The sequence below is a fragment of the Anguilla rostrata genome, chromosome 6, assembly GCF_018555375.3.
Source record: "Anguilla rostrata isolate EN2019 chromosome 6, ASM1855537v3, whole genome shotgun sequence".
NCBI classification, from domain to species: Eukaryota; Metazoa; Chordata; class Actinopteri; order Anguilliformes; family Anguillidae; genus Anguilla; species Anguilla rostrata.
Genome location: NC_057938.1, coordinates 11072578 through 11094024, shown reverse-complemented (window position 1 = coordinate 11094024; position 21447 = coordinate 11072578). Strand labels below are relative to the sequence as shown.

The window sequence follows — 21447 nt, the reverse complement described above, 5'->3', positions numbered from 1 at the left end:
TAAACTTTCACAAAAACAAATAAAGACAGTGAATGTTTGACTATCTGTCTTCTAGTCAATGTGTGACACAGTCTTCAGACATTAAGTGTTATAAGCCGGAAGTTAATACAATTTCTTATTGCATAATACCCTGAGAAGTGCGCGGTACAGTTCGGGTGAGGCTGCAGTAAATGACTGATCTTTTAAAGGGCAAAAACGAGGGGTAAAAAAAAACATGTTTGGTTGGATGTACAAAGCAATAATAAATCAATTTAGAGAAGTTATTTGTTTACCTGATGTGTGCTATTGCATATGCAACAAATCTCTTTGTGGGTAATTTTCACATACTTCATGGTTGATTCCCAAAAAACTTTAGATTAATACCCATCCCCCTGAATCCCAAGTATATATAAATGTTAAATTATAATTTGCCAGTTGGCTTTTGGCTGCTGATTACATGCAAAACTGCTGCAGCATACATTTGAGACATAAACTTTCTAACTTTCTAAAATGTATATTTTAAACCACAAACATGCAAATAACAAAGCCAAAAGAGCCAAGCACACAAAGGTACTTTCCCTTCCTTACACAGCTCTCCCCGTGCACTGGAATATGAGGGTAACACCCCTGGCTTTCTATTACAGCGAAGAGAGAAGCGAGTTTTCGCATCTGAAGTCCCGAGAGGGTTCTATACTGATCCAAGAGTAGTTGCACATCATCACCTTAAGTGCCAGTGTATCTAGACAAAAGTGAATATACTAAATTAAGCCTCACAATGCCATGGAATCCATGACTGAAATTCTTTCCTTGAGAAACTACATTGTACTTTTCATATCAGATTTTCTCATGAGAGACCAATGTACAGAACAGTATATGGCCCAATGGTAAAGAATAAAGCTAATAATCTGCATTTTCCTTGCTAAATGGTTATATATTCAATGTGAAATTATTTCCATGTCTACGAACATTACTGACACAATACTGAAAGCATGATTTTTCTTCCACTGTGTTAATATATTCTTTCTCAACTGCACAATTGCTCTGAACACTGAAAAACTGCAATGTGTTCACGATTAATCTCAACATTTATCTGTTTGTAGTTTGTCTGTATCACAGAAAACCATCAAGGTGGCTGTGCATGTTTTAGAAAGCAGCCTTGTTAAAATTCAAGTCCTGGGAAATGGAGACCTTATTCACAGTCAGAGTCCCCCCTCAGTGTGGCCTCGTGTGCTCTTTGTCCCGTCCCTCAAGGTCATATGGGGTGTTAAAAACCTTATTTGCTCACACCCATTTCATCAGTTCAAGACAGGCAACCATGGCCATTTGAAAATTCAGAGGAAAGCTCCCCAAAGGTGGAGGCTTAATCTTTTGTGACAGCCGCAAACAGCGAGCATTTCAACATTAAGGACAGCAGGGAAGTACTTTAAACAACAAAAGGTGGGTTTTGCCAGGCAACCAAACCGTCCCGACCCAGAATAGCTTTGTTATTGGCCCTGCTTGTTTCATAAATATTAATCACGGTCCTCAGTCAAACCGGTCAACTTTGTATGGGGTGACTCGCCTTGCCTGTGAATCTGACACAAACAGCTACATCAGAGGGTCAGATCATCTGTTCTAAACTAAATTACACAGATGTCTGCCTGAACCGACCGGGACCTACGTGCTTCTTTGCAAAAGAACACTTGGGCATGACTGCATTAGTCTAATTCTGTGGCGCGCAGCCAACGCGTCCCCACTAAACACCCTCACACAACGGAGAGCCTCGTTTCCCCTTTCAAAAAAGATCAGCCCACTTCTAGGCTCAGAGCCCTTCCCCTCCAAATGCCTTTAACCAGTTCCTCTTTCAATCAGAATGAAACCACAGTCACAAAAATGAAAGTGAGTTGTTTAAACCCCTTGTGTAAGGTTTAAACTTAAACTTTCGTTTGCAGTATAATGTAAAAAAATTAAAATAAACTAAATGATTTATGGACATATGGAAATGGAATATACTGAAAATAGACAGAAAAATATATATATTAAAGATATTGCAACATTTCACAATATATATTTTAATATATTTTGCAATATATTTTTTTTAACAATAAACTGCTGTGAAATATTTTTTATTATTATTATTTTTAAAACCCATACATGAACACCATACAGCAGTGCACAGTATTAAATTCCCGTAAGGGAGAGACGGGACCGTGTACAGCCGTCATGGGGCAGCAGAGAGCAGGCAGGCAGCTTCTGAGTGAGCAGAGGTGGATGTTGGCCAGCCTCTCTGTACTGCGCACAGAGGGATTAATGGGTTCCTGGCACTGGCGGGTGGGGGGGTTGGGGGGGGGAGGAGGGGAGAGGGGGGGTTGTTCTCACACCTCGGCCTGGCTCCGGTTACCCGCCCGTACGCCGGACGAGGACCGCTGGAACAACCAACTGATCCTCCACACACAGGGACCGAAAGAGGACGGGAAGGAGACACTTTGGCACTGGCTTGGGGAGCGGGGGTGGGGGGGGGCTGTTAGGACAGGGTGTGAGTTTTCAGCCGAGACCACCTTGCATTATTCAGGGCGATTAGCCCTGTGACAAACAAGCGCCACTACCCTCCTCATCTTACGCTCAGACTACCTGAGGGCTGCCACCTCAGGCACGCGATAGAGGTGCACATAACGTACCTCACCAAATGTAATTGATCTTTCAACATACTGTTAAATGCATTGGTGTGAAACAGTGGGCTATCCTTATCAATCGTAATACATACATTTAATACATACATTTAAAACTTCCAATGCAAACTTTTTCAGTGGCTCCCTCGAACATAGGACTCCGTCAGTCTTTGGTTAATGTTGTTAGAGATACAATGTGTGATTCTTTTTAAATCTATGTATTCTTTTTTTAAAATTTAATTAATATGCTCGCAATTGCCATAGTCTCTTAAGCTCAAATTTCAAGTGTGCGGCCACTCAAAGTTAGCACACCGTGATATGCAATTCATAGCTGTGTGACCAAATTGCTAAAGACTACAAATCCTTGCGACGTGGCCAGAGAGCATGCTGGGCAATTGCAGCGCTTCTTCGTACGAGCGCTGAAAAGGTCATCGCCCTCCGGTAGGCCGTCCCATCAGCCGTCTGCAGCACGAGAGCGAGCGCTGCTCACGCTGGCCCAAACCGTCACCAGACGTGAAGTCAAGCGGGCCCGTCTGGGGCCTCCCCGGAGCGGTGATGCGGTCCGACGCCTTCGCCCCCGCACCCCCGCGGTGTCGCGGTCCCTCAGCCTCGCGTCCCACGTGCCCCGGCAGGGCGCCAAAACCCAACGGCAGTCCCCATCGTGGGGCTCTCTCCCACACCTGCATTGCGGCCTTCCTCCTGAACTCCTGAAGCTCGCCGGGTTCCAAAATAGCCCGTCTAATACCGAACCCCTGGAGAGATCAGACTGGTAACTACGTGGCAACCAAGAGACAGCATTAAGGTGTTGAGTCAGGGTGATATTTTTATCCTGCTATCTAATTAATAACAAGGCTGGTGAAGTAGATATATAACTACTGACATCTTACACTGCAGACATCACATAGCAGGGTGTAAGCAGCTGAGGCCTGTGTAAATACTTAGAATAAAAGAATCAACCTTTATAAAAAGGTTAAAATAACCCGACTAATCTACAGGGGAGAATAAAGACGTATAAAAAGATTAAAGTGAAACAGAAGGACAGGTTTATTTAGCAAAATTGGCAGAGAGCTCATTACCCAATCAAACAGCAGTAGTCATGATCTGTAAAGGTAATTAATTTATGAATTAATATAATAAAATAAGCCAACAATAAAAAAAATGTAAAACCTGGCAGAGCTTGTTTCATGCTGTTCTATCCAGTTCTACACATTTGGATCATTGAATGCTCAGTCGCCCTCTATAAAAATATCTGCCAGTTACTTATAGAAATAAATGTTTATTTAAAACTCCAGTTGTGGCTAATAAACTGCATTAACAAAAGCACAGCAGCACTGGCAAACAAATTCAGCATTAACAGAAACAAGAATTAATTAATTATATCGTCTGTTGGGTAACCAGAGAACCCTGTGGTCTAAATCGCCTGGTCCTGTGCATTTCTAGGAGGCCTATTCCAGTGTTTGAGATGGACCAACAAGCTCTTTCATGTTGTGGGGAAATCTCCCAGGGCCACAGTTCAGAGGAATTTACCGTTTCCCCCAGAGAATCCACCTGAGCTCCTTAACAACTTCACATCGACTCGGCCAAAGACTGAGGCACGTACATCACTAGAGAAGTGGAGACATTAAATATTTCATTCATCTGCCTGTGTCATCTGTCTATCGCTGAAGATCGGACTGCAACGCTTCACTTGAAAAAGACCAAATGGGAAGAAGTTGTGGAACGTTAAGAGGCCAGGGACAATGCTACCGCAAGACTTGGCAAGCTTTAAGCTGGAAAAGCGTATGACTCCCGTTCACCTGTTGCCCTTCAAAGCTAAATGCTACTGTTCAACTGTTCAGATGTATTGCCCAGAAGTATTAACTGTTTTATAATCAAAACATTTAAACATCAGAGGATTCTATGAGAGGATTCTAAAGATTCTATCTTTAAAGTAAAAAAGCTTCAGAATATTATACATGCTTAAGTGACAAAACATTAAATGAAATATGCACACAATTAAATGCATTAAGGGGAACAGGCAAAAGACCATACACTTTAATTAATGTCACAGTAGTGCCACTGAACTTTATTGACTGAATGCCTCAATCATCTCAAATGGCCCCCCCTCCCGTAACTGGTTTTAACTTGACGAGGGACCCCTAGATGCCCTTGAGCCTGGGTCGGGGTCCCTGGATCAGAAAATTGTCTAGTGTTTCCTGTCCAAATTCTTTACTAAAACACAGCCAAATGTAGGGTTATTCACTTGTATTCCCATATGAAAGGTTCACCGTTCTTTTTGCAGCCATTTTTTATTTTGCAATATTTTACGGGTATTATTATTATTCATTGTAGCAGTAGTAGTAGTACTATGTAGCAGTAAGTTATAGTAGTAGTATTTAGTAGTAGCAGTAGTAGCAATAGTAGTACAATACATTTTTTACTGGAATATATTAATATTTCAAAAGGCCACCACTAAGCAAGACTCAAGTACATTCATGAAAATTAATAAAATATGAAAATCTAATTTCCTCAAAGTTCACTTTGGAAATACAACCTACACTAAACAAGATTACAAAACCGTGCATGACTTCAAATTGTGTTTAACTTCCTCCAAAAAGATAACTCAAAAGTCCACTGCCAAAACCCAAATGTGGGCGCTTTGTTTTTGTAAATTTGATCCTATCAACATAATCTCTCCTATCGTTTTGTTGAGGAAAAACACATCTCAGAAGTGACTTGGCGAGAGATGAAGTGCTTCTTCTCGCTATTCTCCCTTTCCGCCCAATCGATAGGCCGTAAAAATACTGCCGACGCTGCGCGCGACCGAAGCTGGAGCGCTGAGAAACTTTCCCCCGCCGCGAAAAGGCAAACGCAGCCGCACGGACGCATTAGCCCGGAGCGGAGCGGAGCGTTCAGCGCGCGGAGGACCCCCGCCTTTTTAAACGTCTCATTTACTGGCAGCACTTCCCTCTCGAACTGACACGCTGCCAAGAGCACTTCTGCCGCTCCGCTGAGGGTAAACAGGAGAGCGGCGGAACACGCAGTACCGCGGCGAGGCGCGAACGCAAGGCCGCAAGGCCGTAAGGCCGCGAGCTCCCAACTGGGCTTCCGTCCGCGCGCTGATTAGGCATCCCGGACCCCGCGCGCAGGAAGCGGGGGCCCGAGCCGCGCATCAGCCGCGCGGGCGGGTTGTGAAATCCCTGAATTTCTCCACTGCGGATGAGGAGCAGCGACGGGGGCGTTAGCCTCCGCCAGCCCTCGCTCGTCTCTCACAACTGGCGCGCCGGCGAGGTACGCTCTCCGAGTCCGAGCGTACCTGCCGTCATAACTCTCGGTCGATAGCGCCCTAATGAGAAACACACCTACTCGTAAAAGTCCAGCCTGGCCTGTCGTCTGGGGACCAGGGGCAAATTTCCCACTGGTTCCTCCCAAATTGAGTACAGGGAGGAGCCTTTTTGTTTTTTTGCTTCATCCTCTAAAGATTAAATCTCATATTTAGACATGTACAACATTTAGTTTCGGTTCACAAAACACTTTCACTAGTTGAGACTCATACACATGAGCAGTGAATGCTTGTTTAAGGAAAATCCATGGGTTCAGGACAGAAATATATTTGGACACCACCATAACAAACTAGCAGAAGGACCCAAACACGTAAGTAAGACTTTCACAAATGTTTTGATTCTCCCTAAACAGTTAAACATCTACCATAATGAAGAACACGTGTTCTTATTCAGTGTAACCCTCCACCGGGGTCTTCTCTTTAAATGGGGTTAGTGTTGTATCAACACAGTTTAAAGTAAATGCACATGTACGCTGGTCCATGCCCAGTATAGTACCCTCGAGCCCTCTTACGACACAGAACAGAAATGTTCGCTCACACGGTTAAAATATCCTTTTGCCAGCCACCGAGGCATGTCTATCAGTTGTTTTTTAGGGCCATCATGATGAAATCGATATTGTTTTCATTTGTTAGAGGCGGGGGATATATGCATGAGTACTTTAAGTACCATTTTTGTTGTATGGCATCATGGTTACATTATCATGGCTAGTATTTTGAAATTTAAATTAAAGTTTTTTTTTTGAAAAGTTGTTTTGAGTACAAGGGGATTAGCTGTAATAAGGCCACATCGTCTGAATGAGCACGCAACTCATTGTTGCGTACGCCGTATCACTTTCCAGTACTGGCTATGTTTTAGATCTCAGAAAAGGGATATCTGTGATACTGCGTATTGTTTTCTCACCTGGGATTACTGACAGTGGGGGGGTTAGTCTGACATCAATTCCTAAGTTTGGGATAGTCCTCTCCACGGAAGCAATGCGGCAAAAGCAAAGCAACCCATTTAAAACAGTGAGCAGAGGTAACTGACATTCGAATCACATTCAGATAAACAAAACGCTACAATACGCAACAGTCAGGGGTTCCACCTGTCGGCCTCCTCTTTTTGCGCAACTGGAGATCAGGGTTCAAAATACCGTGGCGGATATACCCTATAGATTTTAACCCAAGGGTTAGGCTGAAGATACAAGAGGGAGCACTGAGCCCATAGCCTATAAGCACAAGGGTCTTCAAACCATGGTCCTGGAGAGCCACAGCATGCTGCTCACCTCACCCGGGTCCCAGGGAAGCCGCGGAACTTGACGGGCACTATATTTTGACGTTCAAATGCGCCTTTACGCTACGTTGACCCCCAACAATGTGCGCATACGCACACAGATCAGACGCGCTTAGACAGGCCTGCCATTGGTCTATCACAGACACCGGGGCTGGGGTCAAGTGCATCACACTCTGAGGGCTTTGACTGAAATCCCTCTGGGCCCCGGGCCCTGTTCACTCCACGCGACACGTCTATCCCACGCTGCCCGCACGCTTACAGGGGCTATTGATCCTGGCTGCTGTCTGGACTGCGGCTGGCTTAATCTCACTCAATGGCTCGCGCTCCACCCGTCATGTCAGTGCCTATTCTTGGCTTCTTTCAAGTCACCAAGACCTGAAGCTGTGATCTGCGGCAGTCTCTGAACACTCAACGTTAACAGCACAGGCAGATTTTTATTAGCCTAGTTCACGTAACAACAGGTCCTTGAATACTACCCAGTTCACCCAGTGGTATTTTTATTGACAGCATTATAACCTCTAAAGATGGACGTGATTGGGCAGACCAATGAAAATAGCTGACAGCTAAGTCGCGGTTATAGCTATAAAGATTTTTGCATGGCAAAGGGTTAATGACTCGCATAGCAAGCCACAGTTCCATAAATAACCTTTTAAGTGCAAGATTCAAACGTCTACAGGACCAAGAGTACCGTGTAATGATTAAACAAACATAAGCCCTGCAGCAAGCACTTTCGCAGGCCCGCAGATTCGTAGACAGCGGTCAGAATTCACTGGACTCGGCGAAGAGACAAACTCTCTGACTTAATGAAATTATGAATGATATGAAATCTCTGATGTTAATCCATGTCAGACTGTGAAGGCGTGCACCTGACTAATGTAACAATCACATTTCATTACCTCCTCCTTCTGTTGCCGGGGGAGACAGTGGAAAGTGAAATTTTTCCGCCGTTCTTCAACAGACAGCCCTTCTAATAGGTCATAGTTCAATGAGAAGCACATTCCTGATGGAGGGCTGTGTTAAAGCTTACATATTACCTGGGGAGGGAGGGACGTGGATGGGGACAAATGGACTAAGGGAGTGGAGTGGGGGGGGGGCTTAAAAGCCATGCCAGGAGCTACCTGATTTTACACTGCATACACTAAATGAGTGAGCTGACAGAGAGCACTGAACTGAGAACCATCGTTGCCATTTTGCTCACAGGCGCAGAACATTGGAGCAGGGCAGGGCAGCGGTGACAGCGACAGGGCCGGGACCGTACGGCGGGCAGGGCTTCCCGCCGCGAGGGAGCCCCAGAGCGCAGCGGCAGGGACAGCTGGAGGGCAGGAGGTCACCCAGAGGTTAATCCGCCCGCCCTCGGGTACTGCTGCCGGAGCTGAGCGCACGCGTGTCTGCATCGCTGCGCCTTTCTGCAACCGCGCGCGCTAGCGTCTCTGCGCACGAACATTTCATAAAAAATTATATTTCACTAAATAAAAGAAGATTAAACAATATGATTCACCAGATTTAAAAGGCTGGCTACATACCTGAGCATAAACAGGTGGCACTTTAGTATAGCGGATAGGGCCTCTTAGGCTCGTAACATGGTGGTCACACGCTCTTAATTTTAACTGATTTATGAAAAGCACACAGCTGTATAAATTGGTACTTTAAGTGAAACATCGTGTTTCCTGTTCATCATATCGCCTCTTACAAGGAGTTCACAAGGCTTGAATTGACCTGACGTTCGGAACAAGGAAATCTAATTTTAAGTCATAAAAGTCATTTTAAGACTTTAAGACAAACTTTTAAAAAGCCTGGGAGTATGAAGGAAGATACAAGAGGACGCAAAAAAAGAAAAGAAACCATGAAGTCAATGTTCTATTTTGACCTGAACCACAGAAGTCGTACAGGGGTCTGACTCACCCATAACCCAAGCTCATTGTTTAAAAGGTCCGTTCAGTCATAGTCTTTTATGTTTTTCAAATGATGAATTTCAAAAGACAACAGCTTAGAGAGTCAGAATCCCACCCAGCGGCCTGGTCCATTATTCAGGCGTTTTAAAAGGCATGTCCTAATCCAATATTTTATTAAGGAATTATGTACTCGAAATTTCAATTTACTCTTGTGCACACAGCCTCTGTGAACATTGGTGTGCATGTGTGCGCATCTGAGAGATAACTGACACCTCTCTCTCCTGGGGCGAGGTATCATTGACGCGTCCTCCATTTCAGCTTAGCGTCGAGGAGGCCCGCCGCTCCTCCGGGCTGAATTATAACACGGCCTCAGCCTCATTCCCTATTCAGCACCCGCGCGCGTGCTCCGACTTCCTGACCCTCACCGCCCCGGCCCTCCGCCACCCTCTCCTCTCTCTCTACTGCATGTTATAAAAACAAAAAAAAACAAAAACAAAGTTTTCATCAAGTGCGCATTAGAGAAGGTGGGGGGGGGGAACCCCAATGGGGGAAAAAGGTGATCTTTCCGGGTTCATTGTGGGCCAGGCACAAGTGCAGACCTGGTGACGTACTGCCTCTGTTCTGCCCTGTTATTATTTGAGCAGTATGCCGCCACAAAAGTAAACAAATAGCGTGGGATAGAGTCCCAGAAATACTATTTTACTATCTACATACAGTATGTTATTGATATTGAAAATTAAATTTTATTTCCAGCTTATACTGGCAGCATCACATTGTCACCTCATCACTAATCATGACTAAAACCACCAAATTATTATTCAACTCTCTATGTTAGGCCCTGCAATATGTACCTTATTTAAGATTAACATTTTATACTCAGAGCACAGCACCCTGGTGTACTAATAATTGGAAAGCCAGAGAAATCCTTCAGTAACAGCTTGAAAACCCCCCTTTGTAATCTTGGCAGCACTGAATAGCTCTGTTAGCAGCATGCTACGGTCTGCCTATTCAGCACACTGTCTGGGCCCTGACAATGGAGCACTTTCCAGCATACTTTCCATGGGCAACACTCTGCCTTGCATTATTTGAACTTTGAACACACAAACATTCGCACATGTACACTCACTTTCACACACACGCACACGCACATGCACACGCACGCACGCACGCACACGCACACACGCACGCACACACGCACACACACACACAGCGGTGAATGTATAATGATCACAGAGAGTGTAAAAGGGTATCACAGGGTGTGCTGGGGTCACAGTGAGTATGTAAAGAGAAACGTGAATGTACAGTAAGAGCACCAGCATGTGTTTAAGAGCCAATGTGACAGCATAAGGGTCATAGTGGGTGAAGGCCAATATGAATGCTTAGGGACCACACTGAACACGCAAGAGTTCATTGTGAGTGTGGACAGGCTCACACAGTGTGTGTACGGGATTATCAGGAGTGTGTAAGAACCATACCTGAGGATACAAGGGCCGGTGTGAGAGTGTGTGTGTGTGTGTGTGTGTGCACGCGAGAATGCAAGGGTCGCAGTGTGAGAGACACAGGGCCTGAGGGCCAGGTGGTACGTTGCCGTGGTGCTGGCCTTACCTGCTGCTGGGGTCGAGGCTTGTAGGGCGAGCTGTTCTCCAGGTCGGCCAGGATGCTGGTGAGAGAGTCGATCTCAGCGTCCAGGCTGGAGCGTCTCTCCTCCAGGGTCTTCTCTGGACCTCTCATCTGAGGAACAGAGGCACCAGACCGTCAAGCACTTTTTCATTCTCCATCAGGCAGAGTAGGGCATTCAAACGACGAGAATCAAGACAGTGGCAGCATTCAAGTGTAAAAAAGACAATGTAGAGCAGTATTCCTCAAAAATGTAATACATTTCTGAAGATCTGCCTGTTCTTTAAGTGCTCAAACCCCACTAAAACTGGACTGAGCTGCACAGTTTCACACACACACACACACACACACTCACACACACTCACACACATAGACAAACAGACAAAGATACACACACACACACTCCACACACAAACACACACACGCACGCGCACGCGCACGCACACGCACACGCACACGCACACGCTCACACACGCATGGACACGCACACACACACACACACACATCCTTTATGAGAGACAGAATTGAGATTCATAGTTTGCCTGTTCCCGACACGTTCACCTCGGCTTGAAGAGGCCGCGGCCGGCGGAAAGCCCACAGTGAGAACGACGCGTCTGCGCGGAGTCAGGGGCGGACTGCGGAAAGCCCACAGTGAGAACGACGCGTCTGCGCTGAGTCAGGGGCGGCCGGCGGAGAGGCCGTCAGCGAGCCCGCGCTCCATTCACCTCCGCTCTCTACATTCACCGCACATCCAGTCACCCCCCCGCCCGCCCCCCTCCCAGTTCTTTAGTCACACCATGTCCTGCCTTCCCGGTCTCCCTCCCTCCCTCCCCGTCTTTGTCCCATTCTCTCTCCGGGGACAATAATGTGCCCCCCCCCCCCCTTTTCAATCTGTTTGCATGAAAAGAAATGATACCTCGTTCTGCTGCTAGGGAACAGGACTGTTAATTCCTTTTGCTTGTCACACCATTAAAGTGATATGAAGAAAAATAAACTAAAATAGCTAATGACTACTCTGGTGATCAAAAATATGATTTTTACTATTGTCTTATATGAATCCATAGGTGTCATTTACACAGATGCCGAGCCCTACAAAATTACAATGAAATCACCTAGAAGATACCAAGTTAGAAGCTGAAGACCAAAGCCCAATTCCACATCAAGGGAACAAGGGAACAGGACAGCACAAAATGTACCTAACAGTAAGATTAGTGGAGGGTAAATTTATCTCTGAATCTTTTCAAAGGAGGAACTACATTTCTTCACGTATAACCACACACCATTTTTTCACTTTGAATTTTCTTTTTACATTCGTATTTCAGTGTTTAGTTGAGTAGCCATGGCACAAGCAGAATAAACCACTTGAACCGGTGCTTTCTCTGGACATGATATACACCTCTGGGAAGGGAATGGCAGAAGACTGCTAGCCTCGTTGCACATTAGAACCCCAGGCATGCCTATATATCAAGAGAGCGCACAGGTTGTATGGTTTATTCCTGAAATGCATTACTCCACCGGGCAGAATGAAATTGTTCTGAATTAACATTAGACCTATGTTTTATTACAATTCATTCAAAAAAGTATATTATCTTTTGGAAACTAGAGGTTTACTCAGTATTTTGCAAGCATGCACTTAATTTTATTTGGGGTGCTCTAAAATTTAGCATGATTATGAGGATATTATTGTTTTTTTCCTCCACAAAGAGTTTGGTGGGCTCAATTTAAAAATATAAGTTTTCTGAATTTGTCAAATTGTTTGCTTTGAATTATTTCACTCATAATGTATTTTTAATTAAGACTAAAAGTTACAGAAATATCGATTCAGTTTAGGTCAATGCATGAACACATCAATCAATTATATATTTCACCCTATGTTTTAGATTCTGTATTTTAACACATATTCAAAAATGTTCTGTCTGGATTATCAGTACCTTCATGGCCATCCATTAGGGAGTCAAAGTCAAAAGGTCACAAGCATATCTCGCACTACAGGAAAACCAAAATACTGCGCATAGTGCTCACAAACATGTCCTCAACTCAACCTACACAGTTCCTGCAGTCACGCTGGAGGTCAAGTCGGAGGACGAACAGGGGGAGGTCTGCTTTGCGTTAACTAAGAAATACCAGGACATCACTTCCCAATTAGTTTATGAGACATGCCGCTGAAGCACACATTCCACCGCGATGGAGGTCAAAGTTAGAATAGCGTGCGCTGGGTTGCCATGGTTACCCACCAACGCGCTCCCGTGAATCATAGCGGGAGCACGGACAGGTGGAGAGGAGGTCAGCGACGCTGCCATCTGTCCAATCACACGGCCCCTGTTTACTAATGACCCGCTGCACCAGCCGCGGATTCCCTGCCAGTCCCGCGCAGACATTCAAAGCGTTTCAGATGAACTATTAAAAAATGTGAGAGAAAGTTTATGAAGGAATTAGGTTTATTCCCAGGGTAATCGTAAAGTTGGCTCAAGTAGTACAACAGGGTGGGGGGATGTGGGGGTGTGTGTGGGGTTATAAATGGAAACTGGGAAAATAGATTCTAGACTAATAAAGCAATTCTTTTCTTTGGATAAGTAGGTAATGCTTCAAACAGCTATCTAACACACCCAAATAGCAATATGTGCTAAGGACAGAGTTTAGGTTATCTAGTGCACAGCTTAGGTTATCTAGGGGGCAATCCACCAAGACATTCCATAGCTAAGATGATTGACAAAAGTGTGCATGTTAATTATATAAAATGCATAAATACAAAAGTAGGTTACTAATTATTAACAAATGTACTTTATTTAGTTACTATTTATTCGTATCACTGTATTGGTTCTGGTTTACTTACAGTATATATTATTTGTTTCAGATTCATTAAATAATGGCAATAATTCAATTTTAATAAAATGTTACTTTGCTTTTACAAATAATGGACACGTTGCATTGTCAAACTGTTGCAATGTCTTTCAGATCTATTTGAAAGGGCAGAAGTTTGAGAAAGGAGAAAGAAAAAAACAATCACTAAATCTAGAAAATGTTGCCCGATGCAGCTTCATTTGCTGCCAGAGATGCATATAAACTTCAAACTATGAGTCACTTTTGGTGCCGACTGATTTGACATTGAATAGGGTCTTGTTGTAGGGTGGGACACAATCATCTGTATGAAATCATCAGACCCCAGGACAGGATTTTCCACGCAAGACTTTGATTGGATAATTGAGTCTCCTGCAATGCACTGTTGAAAATGATGGGTATCATCTGGTCTTTATCACTGTAAGACACTGCTGTGCTTCACACGGAGCCAGAACAGCTGGATTAACAAACGTGGCAATCCCTGGAAAACGGGGGGGGGGGGGGGTAGAAAGTGAACAGGGCACCAGCATGAGGCATACATCCTGCCCCACAGCTACCGCCTGTGGGAAAACGTTTAGAGCTGCAAACTTCGAATTTTTAAACGTGAATTAAAGAATGTAGCCTGCATAAGTGCCTCTGGATATATGCATCTAAATGTACAATTTAAATGAATTACAGCACAAGAGGGGAGGGGGGAACAAACGAAACCGCCAACTAACATCGACATCATGTGGCTTCTGACATTCTGTACACCGCTGTTCCGCCAGCAGTGGCCTCCTGCAGAGCAGATCGGAGACTTTCTCCTCGGTCCGGCTCTTTCTGTGAGAACACGCCTCGCGCTATGGAACCCAGTCGCATAAGAATCGATGCTTTCCTGTCCAGCCGATTGTCCGAACCTGCTGAGCGGGGAACGATGATTGATCGACCCGGCCAGTCTTAGTGACAGAGCTTCTCTGCTCCGCGGATCAATGCGACTGTCCAGGAATGAAAAGCCAGCAGAGGTGTGAGAGAGAAGACAGGGGAATGGTATTTGGGCCCAGAAAACACAGACTGTCACTGACAACCGTAATCTCTGCTGTGCAGCATATTTGTGCAATGAACTCTGGACCAGACTGAGGCCACAAAATGAGAAACAGAGTGCGAATGAATTACAAATGAGGTATATTTCAAAAATAAAGTATTTGATTTAATTTGATAGATTCTTTCAGTATTTAAAAACCTGCCATTTGCATTGTGGATGTTGGTCTCTCCTCGGAAGTATGGGATAGAGGGCAAAATTTCATTAGGAAGGTAGCATACTTGGGGAAAGCTGCAACGGGTTGCATCCTGGGAAACTCTCAAACTACCAACATCAAAACAGGCACAAATGGTCAAATTAGGTTTGAATGCTTTGTTGGTGCTGACGAAGTGTTGGTGTTTATTGCTCATTGGCCTGTCAACACCAGGCACTGTGCTGCTACAGGTCAATGCAACGCATGCCGCTTCTTGCAAAATGTTCCATGGGGTCAAAGGTCAAAGGTCACAGAGCCAACTCACCTGCACATTGAACGATGCCCCATCATTGGGCGGAGGGGGAAGCGGGAAGTCCCCACTCACATCATCTACTGGGGGTGGAGGAGGTGGAAATTCACCTGAACGCAGAAGACATAGGAAAAAACTGTCAATCATCCTGTGAGCCAACCAAGTTGGACATACGTTACATAAAATTAATTTATCAGAAACCGTTTTCCCCCCATTATATAAGAGCAAATAACAGCATCTAATTCCAAATGAATGAACACTTCAATGCACGCATGCAAAAGGCCAACTGTAATGAAAGTGTATATATACATAAATATATGTATATACATATATACATAAATATATATATATATATATATATATATATCTGTGTGTGTGTGTATGTATTGTGTACATTCTGCTTACATATAATTCTATTTTAATAAAATGTGAAAATATGCATATACGCATACATAAATATGTATACAGACACATATATGCATATTATGCATTTGCTTTACATCTTAAGCTCTTTTCATAGCTTATGTTCAAAGTCCTTTCTCCAAATAAAAGAAAAAAGAATTGAGTTAGAACAAGTCTAACTCAATATCTAGTACAATGCCTTGTTACATGAAGCCTAATTGGCTCTATTCTAGGAACAGAACCACAGTCTGTCAATGCAGGGCAAATGTAAATGTGTGCGCATGTGACTGTGTGTGTGTGTGTGTGTGTGTGTGTGTGTGTGCGTGTGCGTGTGTGTTTGTGTGCGCATCTGGTGGGCGGGGGGTTTGGGCGTGTACACATATACTGCAAATCAAGCGACCCTGTGACCTCAGACTAAACACTTAAAGATTTAAATGAGACCCATGCCACAATGACATGCTGGCAGAATTTTTCTCCTCTTGCACAAGTCATGTACTGTAAGACACTCATGAAAAAGATATAACACAACAATCCAATCAGTCTTGCTCAGGTAACTAGGTGTGTGTAAGCTGTATTTTTTTATTATTTGAAATTACAAAACTATACTACATATAAAAGTGAAGGTTTTATAAAAAAAATAATAAAGTCTAAAACGTCAACAAAAAAAAGTTAAATCTACTGGGAAACTCTCCATTTTTGGCCATAAAGGGGGGTGAGAATGCGTTATATACTTATTTTATAAATCTGCTACTTGGACTCCCAGTTCCCTTTTTGTGCTTACAGGCGAAGGTCAGCGTCACCTCCTTTCAGTGTAAATACATTGCCTAAAGAAGCCTACTGTATAGCGCTTCCATGGAAAAATAAAAGTGAATTAGAAAGTGGTGACTTGGCTCCATGCAAACTCTCTATGTCCTTAGCAACAAAACTAAGAAAAGTAAGTTACCCACGTAACCAACCAAGCAAATAAACAAATAAGCACTATGAGAGTAAAAATGAACCTGTTCTGATGTTCATGTCCTTCTCGATGAAGCGCGTTGGTGTTCACCCTCCCTCACTGAGAAACAAAGTTTGGCGAGGCGTATGACCACAACTGGGCGGTGAAAGTTTGAAGTTGTTCTAAAATAAAAGGCTGTGCAATTCAGCTGAGACCATAGCCATAAACTGCACGCGCGCACGGTAAGAGAGCTCGCGGTACTGACACCGCATAACAAAACAACGGTCGGTGCCCCTGTCCAAATCCAGATTCTAATTCAGAGGAGTGTAATCAACCCCCCACCCCCACCTGCACCACCCAACATCTCCCCCCCCACAGGTCTCTGGAGTGCCTGAGTCGGCCTTGCTGAGGAGTTCGTCAGGGCAGCTCTTCGTTAAGAAGGATTCAGGAGAAGGGAGGTCAGATCCAATTAGGCTGTATAACGAGCTCAGAATACGTGTTGGGCTGATATGCAATTCCTCTTTCCTAGGAGGAAAGAGGACGACTTCTGCACCCGACAGCAGATGTTCGGAATTTAAAGCCATACACCTCTGAGAGAAATACAACAGGTTATTATTATTAATGAGTTTATTTGAAGGATGCATTTATGTAAAGTGACTTTCTTTACAAGGACAAGTCAGATCGATATCTGTCAGATCCAGATCTAGTGAGCAGGACTGAGAAAAAGAGTAGAAAGAAACTTATTGGTGATGGTATCTCTGGCAACATGATGAAGGGGGGGGGGGAGCACTTGTGAGACCGTGATAGCAGCTCCACAGGGCTGGGCAGACCGATTAGGTGTGAACGTTAAAAACGCTTCCTCTCCCAGAATGACTTCTGCTTTCAGATTGTTTTGTCTAAAAATAAATAAATAAACACAGACAAATCGGACCGATAGCAGAGAAGTTCATTGGTGGTAGAGAAGTTCACACCTAAGGGCGTGCTGCTGAAGATAAATGAGTTGAGTATGATGTTCGGCACCATCATCAGGCTGAGGTGGGGGTTGGGGGAGCAATGACTGCACATCTGTTGCACTGCAACAAATTGCTCACTGCAACCTGTGCAGTACAATACAATGAACTAGTCATAGGTCCACCTGCACCTTTACTAGCTGTAAAAAAAGGGGGTTCTGAATGCATCAATGTACTCAAAAAAAATTTCCTCAAATCACAGTTTGATATCTGGTGACATTCTTTATTCTGGGGTGACATACTTTGTTCTTTGATCAGTGTCAGCTTTATATGCAGTCAGGTCTTATTAGCCTTCAGCTGACTGGAATTGCTTCATAAAATATCGCACTTTATCAATCGATATGGTAAAGCACTGAAGAAAGGTGCCTGGAACTCTTTCTTTCCTGTAAGAATGTGTGTTGCAGCTGTGAATAGGTAATATGTGCATGCAGTGCCTGTTCAAATTCAAGTAAAGACCCTGACAGTGTTTATCGATGGACATGTGGACTCGAAGCATTCGACGAAATCGGTTCTCATTGTAAGCAGTACCTATAACAAGCAACTGTTTCACTGGATCGGCTGCAGCTTGTCTCCAGGGAGACAGTCATGCCGTTTGCTGAACTAAGGAGACCTAGCAATGGAGCAGTCTGAAGTCCAATAATGAGAAAACATTCAATTAAATGTGCAGGGTGCTCCTCTTTAGATATAAACTCTTTAGGTTCAGCAATGTAGACACAGTACACTCCACATGTATTAGCCCTAATGCAATATATCAGGGAAGACAGCAGAGAGCAACTGAATACTTGGCCCAGTGCTTCAGGGATGTTCATAGCTGATCCCTGTTCAATACTATAACAGTTTCACTTTAAGTAATCTCCTCTGGAGAACATCAGTCTCCTGGGTGTCCATTAAAAGGAAAGCTAAAATTAGACCAGAGGGGCTTCTGCTTCACAGTCTTGCTCTTATGAAGACTTGGAGATGAATAATAATGAAGTCAACTACACTCCAACATTGTGTTTATATATTTATCACTGTACACATATGCAGTAACCCAGAAATAAAATCTGAGGCAAGACATGATGTTCATGACACCGAAGACAACAACTATTATTATAATTATTATTATTATTAGTAGTATTCTATCAGGTGACTAATCAAGCTAAAACAGTGAGTTTCAGTAGTTGTATACCCCAAATCTGCTTACTGAATCCTGTAGCGCAGTCATTGGGTTCTCTCTCCCTCATCACACAATAGAGCCCATTTTGCCAAATCATATCTGTAGGCCTATATCTGCAGGCCTGTCCCATCACTGCAACACCCTCCATCAATCTGAGCGTGCGGGCTTTGTGTCCTCAGAAGCACATGCACGACGCTGCCTCTTCATTTCAGTCTGCAGTCCATCTGCTGGGCTGCAGCCATTGCACTGAAGGCAACTCTTCACAAACAGGCAGAGAGCAAGAGCCTGATCAACCAAAGGAGTCATGTCCATGTGCTGAGGTGGGCTCAACCCAACTGAGTGAATCCTTCCCTTCTGGGGTGACATTTTGTCCAACTGCTGCTCCACGTGTCTCCTGGAGTACACATTTTGTAATGGCATGGCCAGGATTCATATCCATATGGTAGGCCTAAGTTGGTGAGCTAATGGCTTTCAGCTAGATGCACCATGTATGAATCCTGGCAGGCTTTCCGTGGCACAATTAGTGCGTGTCCTAAAATGGCTGTTTGTAACATAAGCCGTTTTTCTCAACTACTGATGGGGAAAAACTGAAGCTGCCTGACTAATTCCTCCAGGGAATACAAATCAACAGAGTGTGATCTCATACAGGGCTTTGTGAGGACATTGGTTAACATGTGCAATGTTAACTGAGGTTTTGTTTTGTTGGGAGGAGGTAGGATGGGTGTATTTTAGTCTGATATGGAAGAATATAGTGACAGCACTTTGAGTCAATCCTGTTCAGTTTTACAAAAAGTGACCAGCGCAACCAAGTACCCAATCAGGAGGGAGGTAACAGGAACATCAAATTCTAACAAAATAATCTCTCTTAATGAAGCATAAATAGCAGATTTATAGGCAAGGGCTTCTACACTGTAATTTAAGACATACTTTATTTATTTATTTAACTTTTATTTAACCAGGTAAAAGTGATTGAGAACAAATTCTCATTTACAACACTGACCTGGCCAAGAAGGTATGCGTCAATCAAAAAACATACAAACATAGCTTAAAAAAACCAAGTTCACCACAGTACAGTACACAGTCTCTTGACATACAAGTCAAGAGAGGTATAATTGGTTGAGGTGACTGCATATGAGCAGGGTAAATGAATGCCCAAGAGATGGCAAAGACTTGGGGCCTCATTTCAAAAACTTTGTGAAGGTTCTACACCAAAAGGGTACATACGCACATGGGGGGGGGGGGGCTCCTCAAGCACCACCCAGCCTGCTGTGTCACAGTTTTGACCTAATCAATAAAATAAATTTTGTGGAGTGGCAGCTTTTAATTTAATTTGATTTCGTTTATTTGCACGAAAAACACAATAAAAGACATACCAACTGCATAGATAAACATACAAGATAATTGTAGGGGGGAAGAAAGAAAACCTAGGGGCCTTCCCGAAGTTATAATACATACATATTGCACTAAAAGGAAATAAAACCACAAAACAAACTAAGAAAAAGTGTGTGAGTACATGTGAACATGTGTGGGTGTGTGCTCGGGTGAGTGTGTGAGTAGAGACAAGAAGAGGAGAGAGAGCAGAGAGAAGGTGAGAGAGAGTGAGACAGAGAGGAAGAGAAAGAAATAGAATGCATGGCGTCTTCAGATAGACGAATGTATAAGAAAACCCTACTGATGGTTATACATGATGTCCGGATCATTCAGCTGTTTAAGCTTTCTATTTTTCAAGGATTTTTGAAAAGCAGGGCAACACAAAAGATTGGACGATAGTTACTGCAAGCCTGAGGATCACCTGATTTAAAGAGAGATAACTTAAGTAGTTTTTACATCCTCAGGTATGACACCACTCTGTATAGAAGTTGATAAAATATGCTAATGGAATCACAGTGGAAGACACTGATCTGATTAAAAATGGATTGATTTCATCATGACCTGATGCAGACCATTTCTGGGTACCAATGATGTCTTTCACTAGGGAGTGTAAAAACTGTGAGTACTGGAAATGAGCTCTTCACAAACTCTAATGGAGAACCATCAATGTGACTAATGTTTACAAGACGGTTGGACTAACGTTTACAAAAAAAATGAACTCAGCCGAGAGAGAAACAGAGTTACTCATAATCCTGTCGTCCACAGATAACAGTGACGGAAAAGATGGGGCCACTTTTCTTTTTTTTTCTGAGAGCTGATTACACAGCAGCTGTGAATGCTGCCAGCTCAGAAAGCCAACCTATTTCGGAAATTAAAAAGAAGTAATCGGACATTAAAGCGGATGCAAAGAAGTGCATTCGTGCCAAACAGTAAGTGCCACTGTTGGGGGTCAGAGGTCACCGGAGCGGACTTCCCTTGATGAGCGGCTGGCCTCTCTAACTGGAGACAGCCACATCGGTTTGGTTCAGAGACGGAGGGAGACACTGGCATGGCAAAGTATGAACCCACTGAGGGTGAACCACGTAAATGACCCATTCCTTTCTAATACATAAATGCAAAGGATACTTGTTCTACATCATTTCATGTTTGGATTCTGGAAATACGCACTGCAGACTTTATTTATTTATGTTTCTTTTTTTTTCAAACTTGGGAGTATTTGGAACCGGTTGCAACCGTTGGTGAGGGAACGATGACCGAGGATGACTCTGCTCCAGGCCCCATCATCTCATGAGCCACGTGCGAGTAACAGACATACGTTGACACGACACGGTCAACTGACAACGTCACCACAGAACTGACACATCAAGGCCATTAATGCAGAAATGTCCCTGAAAGAACTAGTTAAAAGAAAATAAAAGGCAAACTCTCGGTAGTTCATCCCAGTCTTTCACAGACAACGTATCGAATCCACAGGCAGCTGCATT

The 21447-nt window shown here is 43.9% G+C and overlaps 1 protein-coding gene across 10 annotated transcripts in view; it reads right to left on the bottom strand.

Annotated features, from left to right (window-relative positions):
- The window catches only part of LOC135256511 (lipoma-preferred partner homolog), a 126024-nt gene that overhangs the window by 41477 nt on the left and 63100 nt on the right, over window positions 1-21447 (bottom strand). For all 10 annotated transcript variants that reach the window (XM_064338336.1, XM_064338341.1, XM_064338337.1 and 7 more), the window contains 2 exons: window positions 15106-15200; window positions 10720-10845 (listed from right to left, as the gene is read on the bottom strand). In XM_064338336.1, coding sequence (XP_064194406.1) covers window positions 10720-10845; window positions 15106-15200 — 221 coding nt within the window. The remainder of the gene's footprint in view (window positions 1-10719; window positions 10846-15105; window positions 15201-21447) is intronic.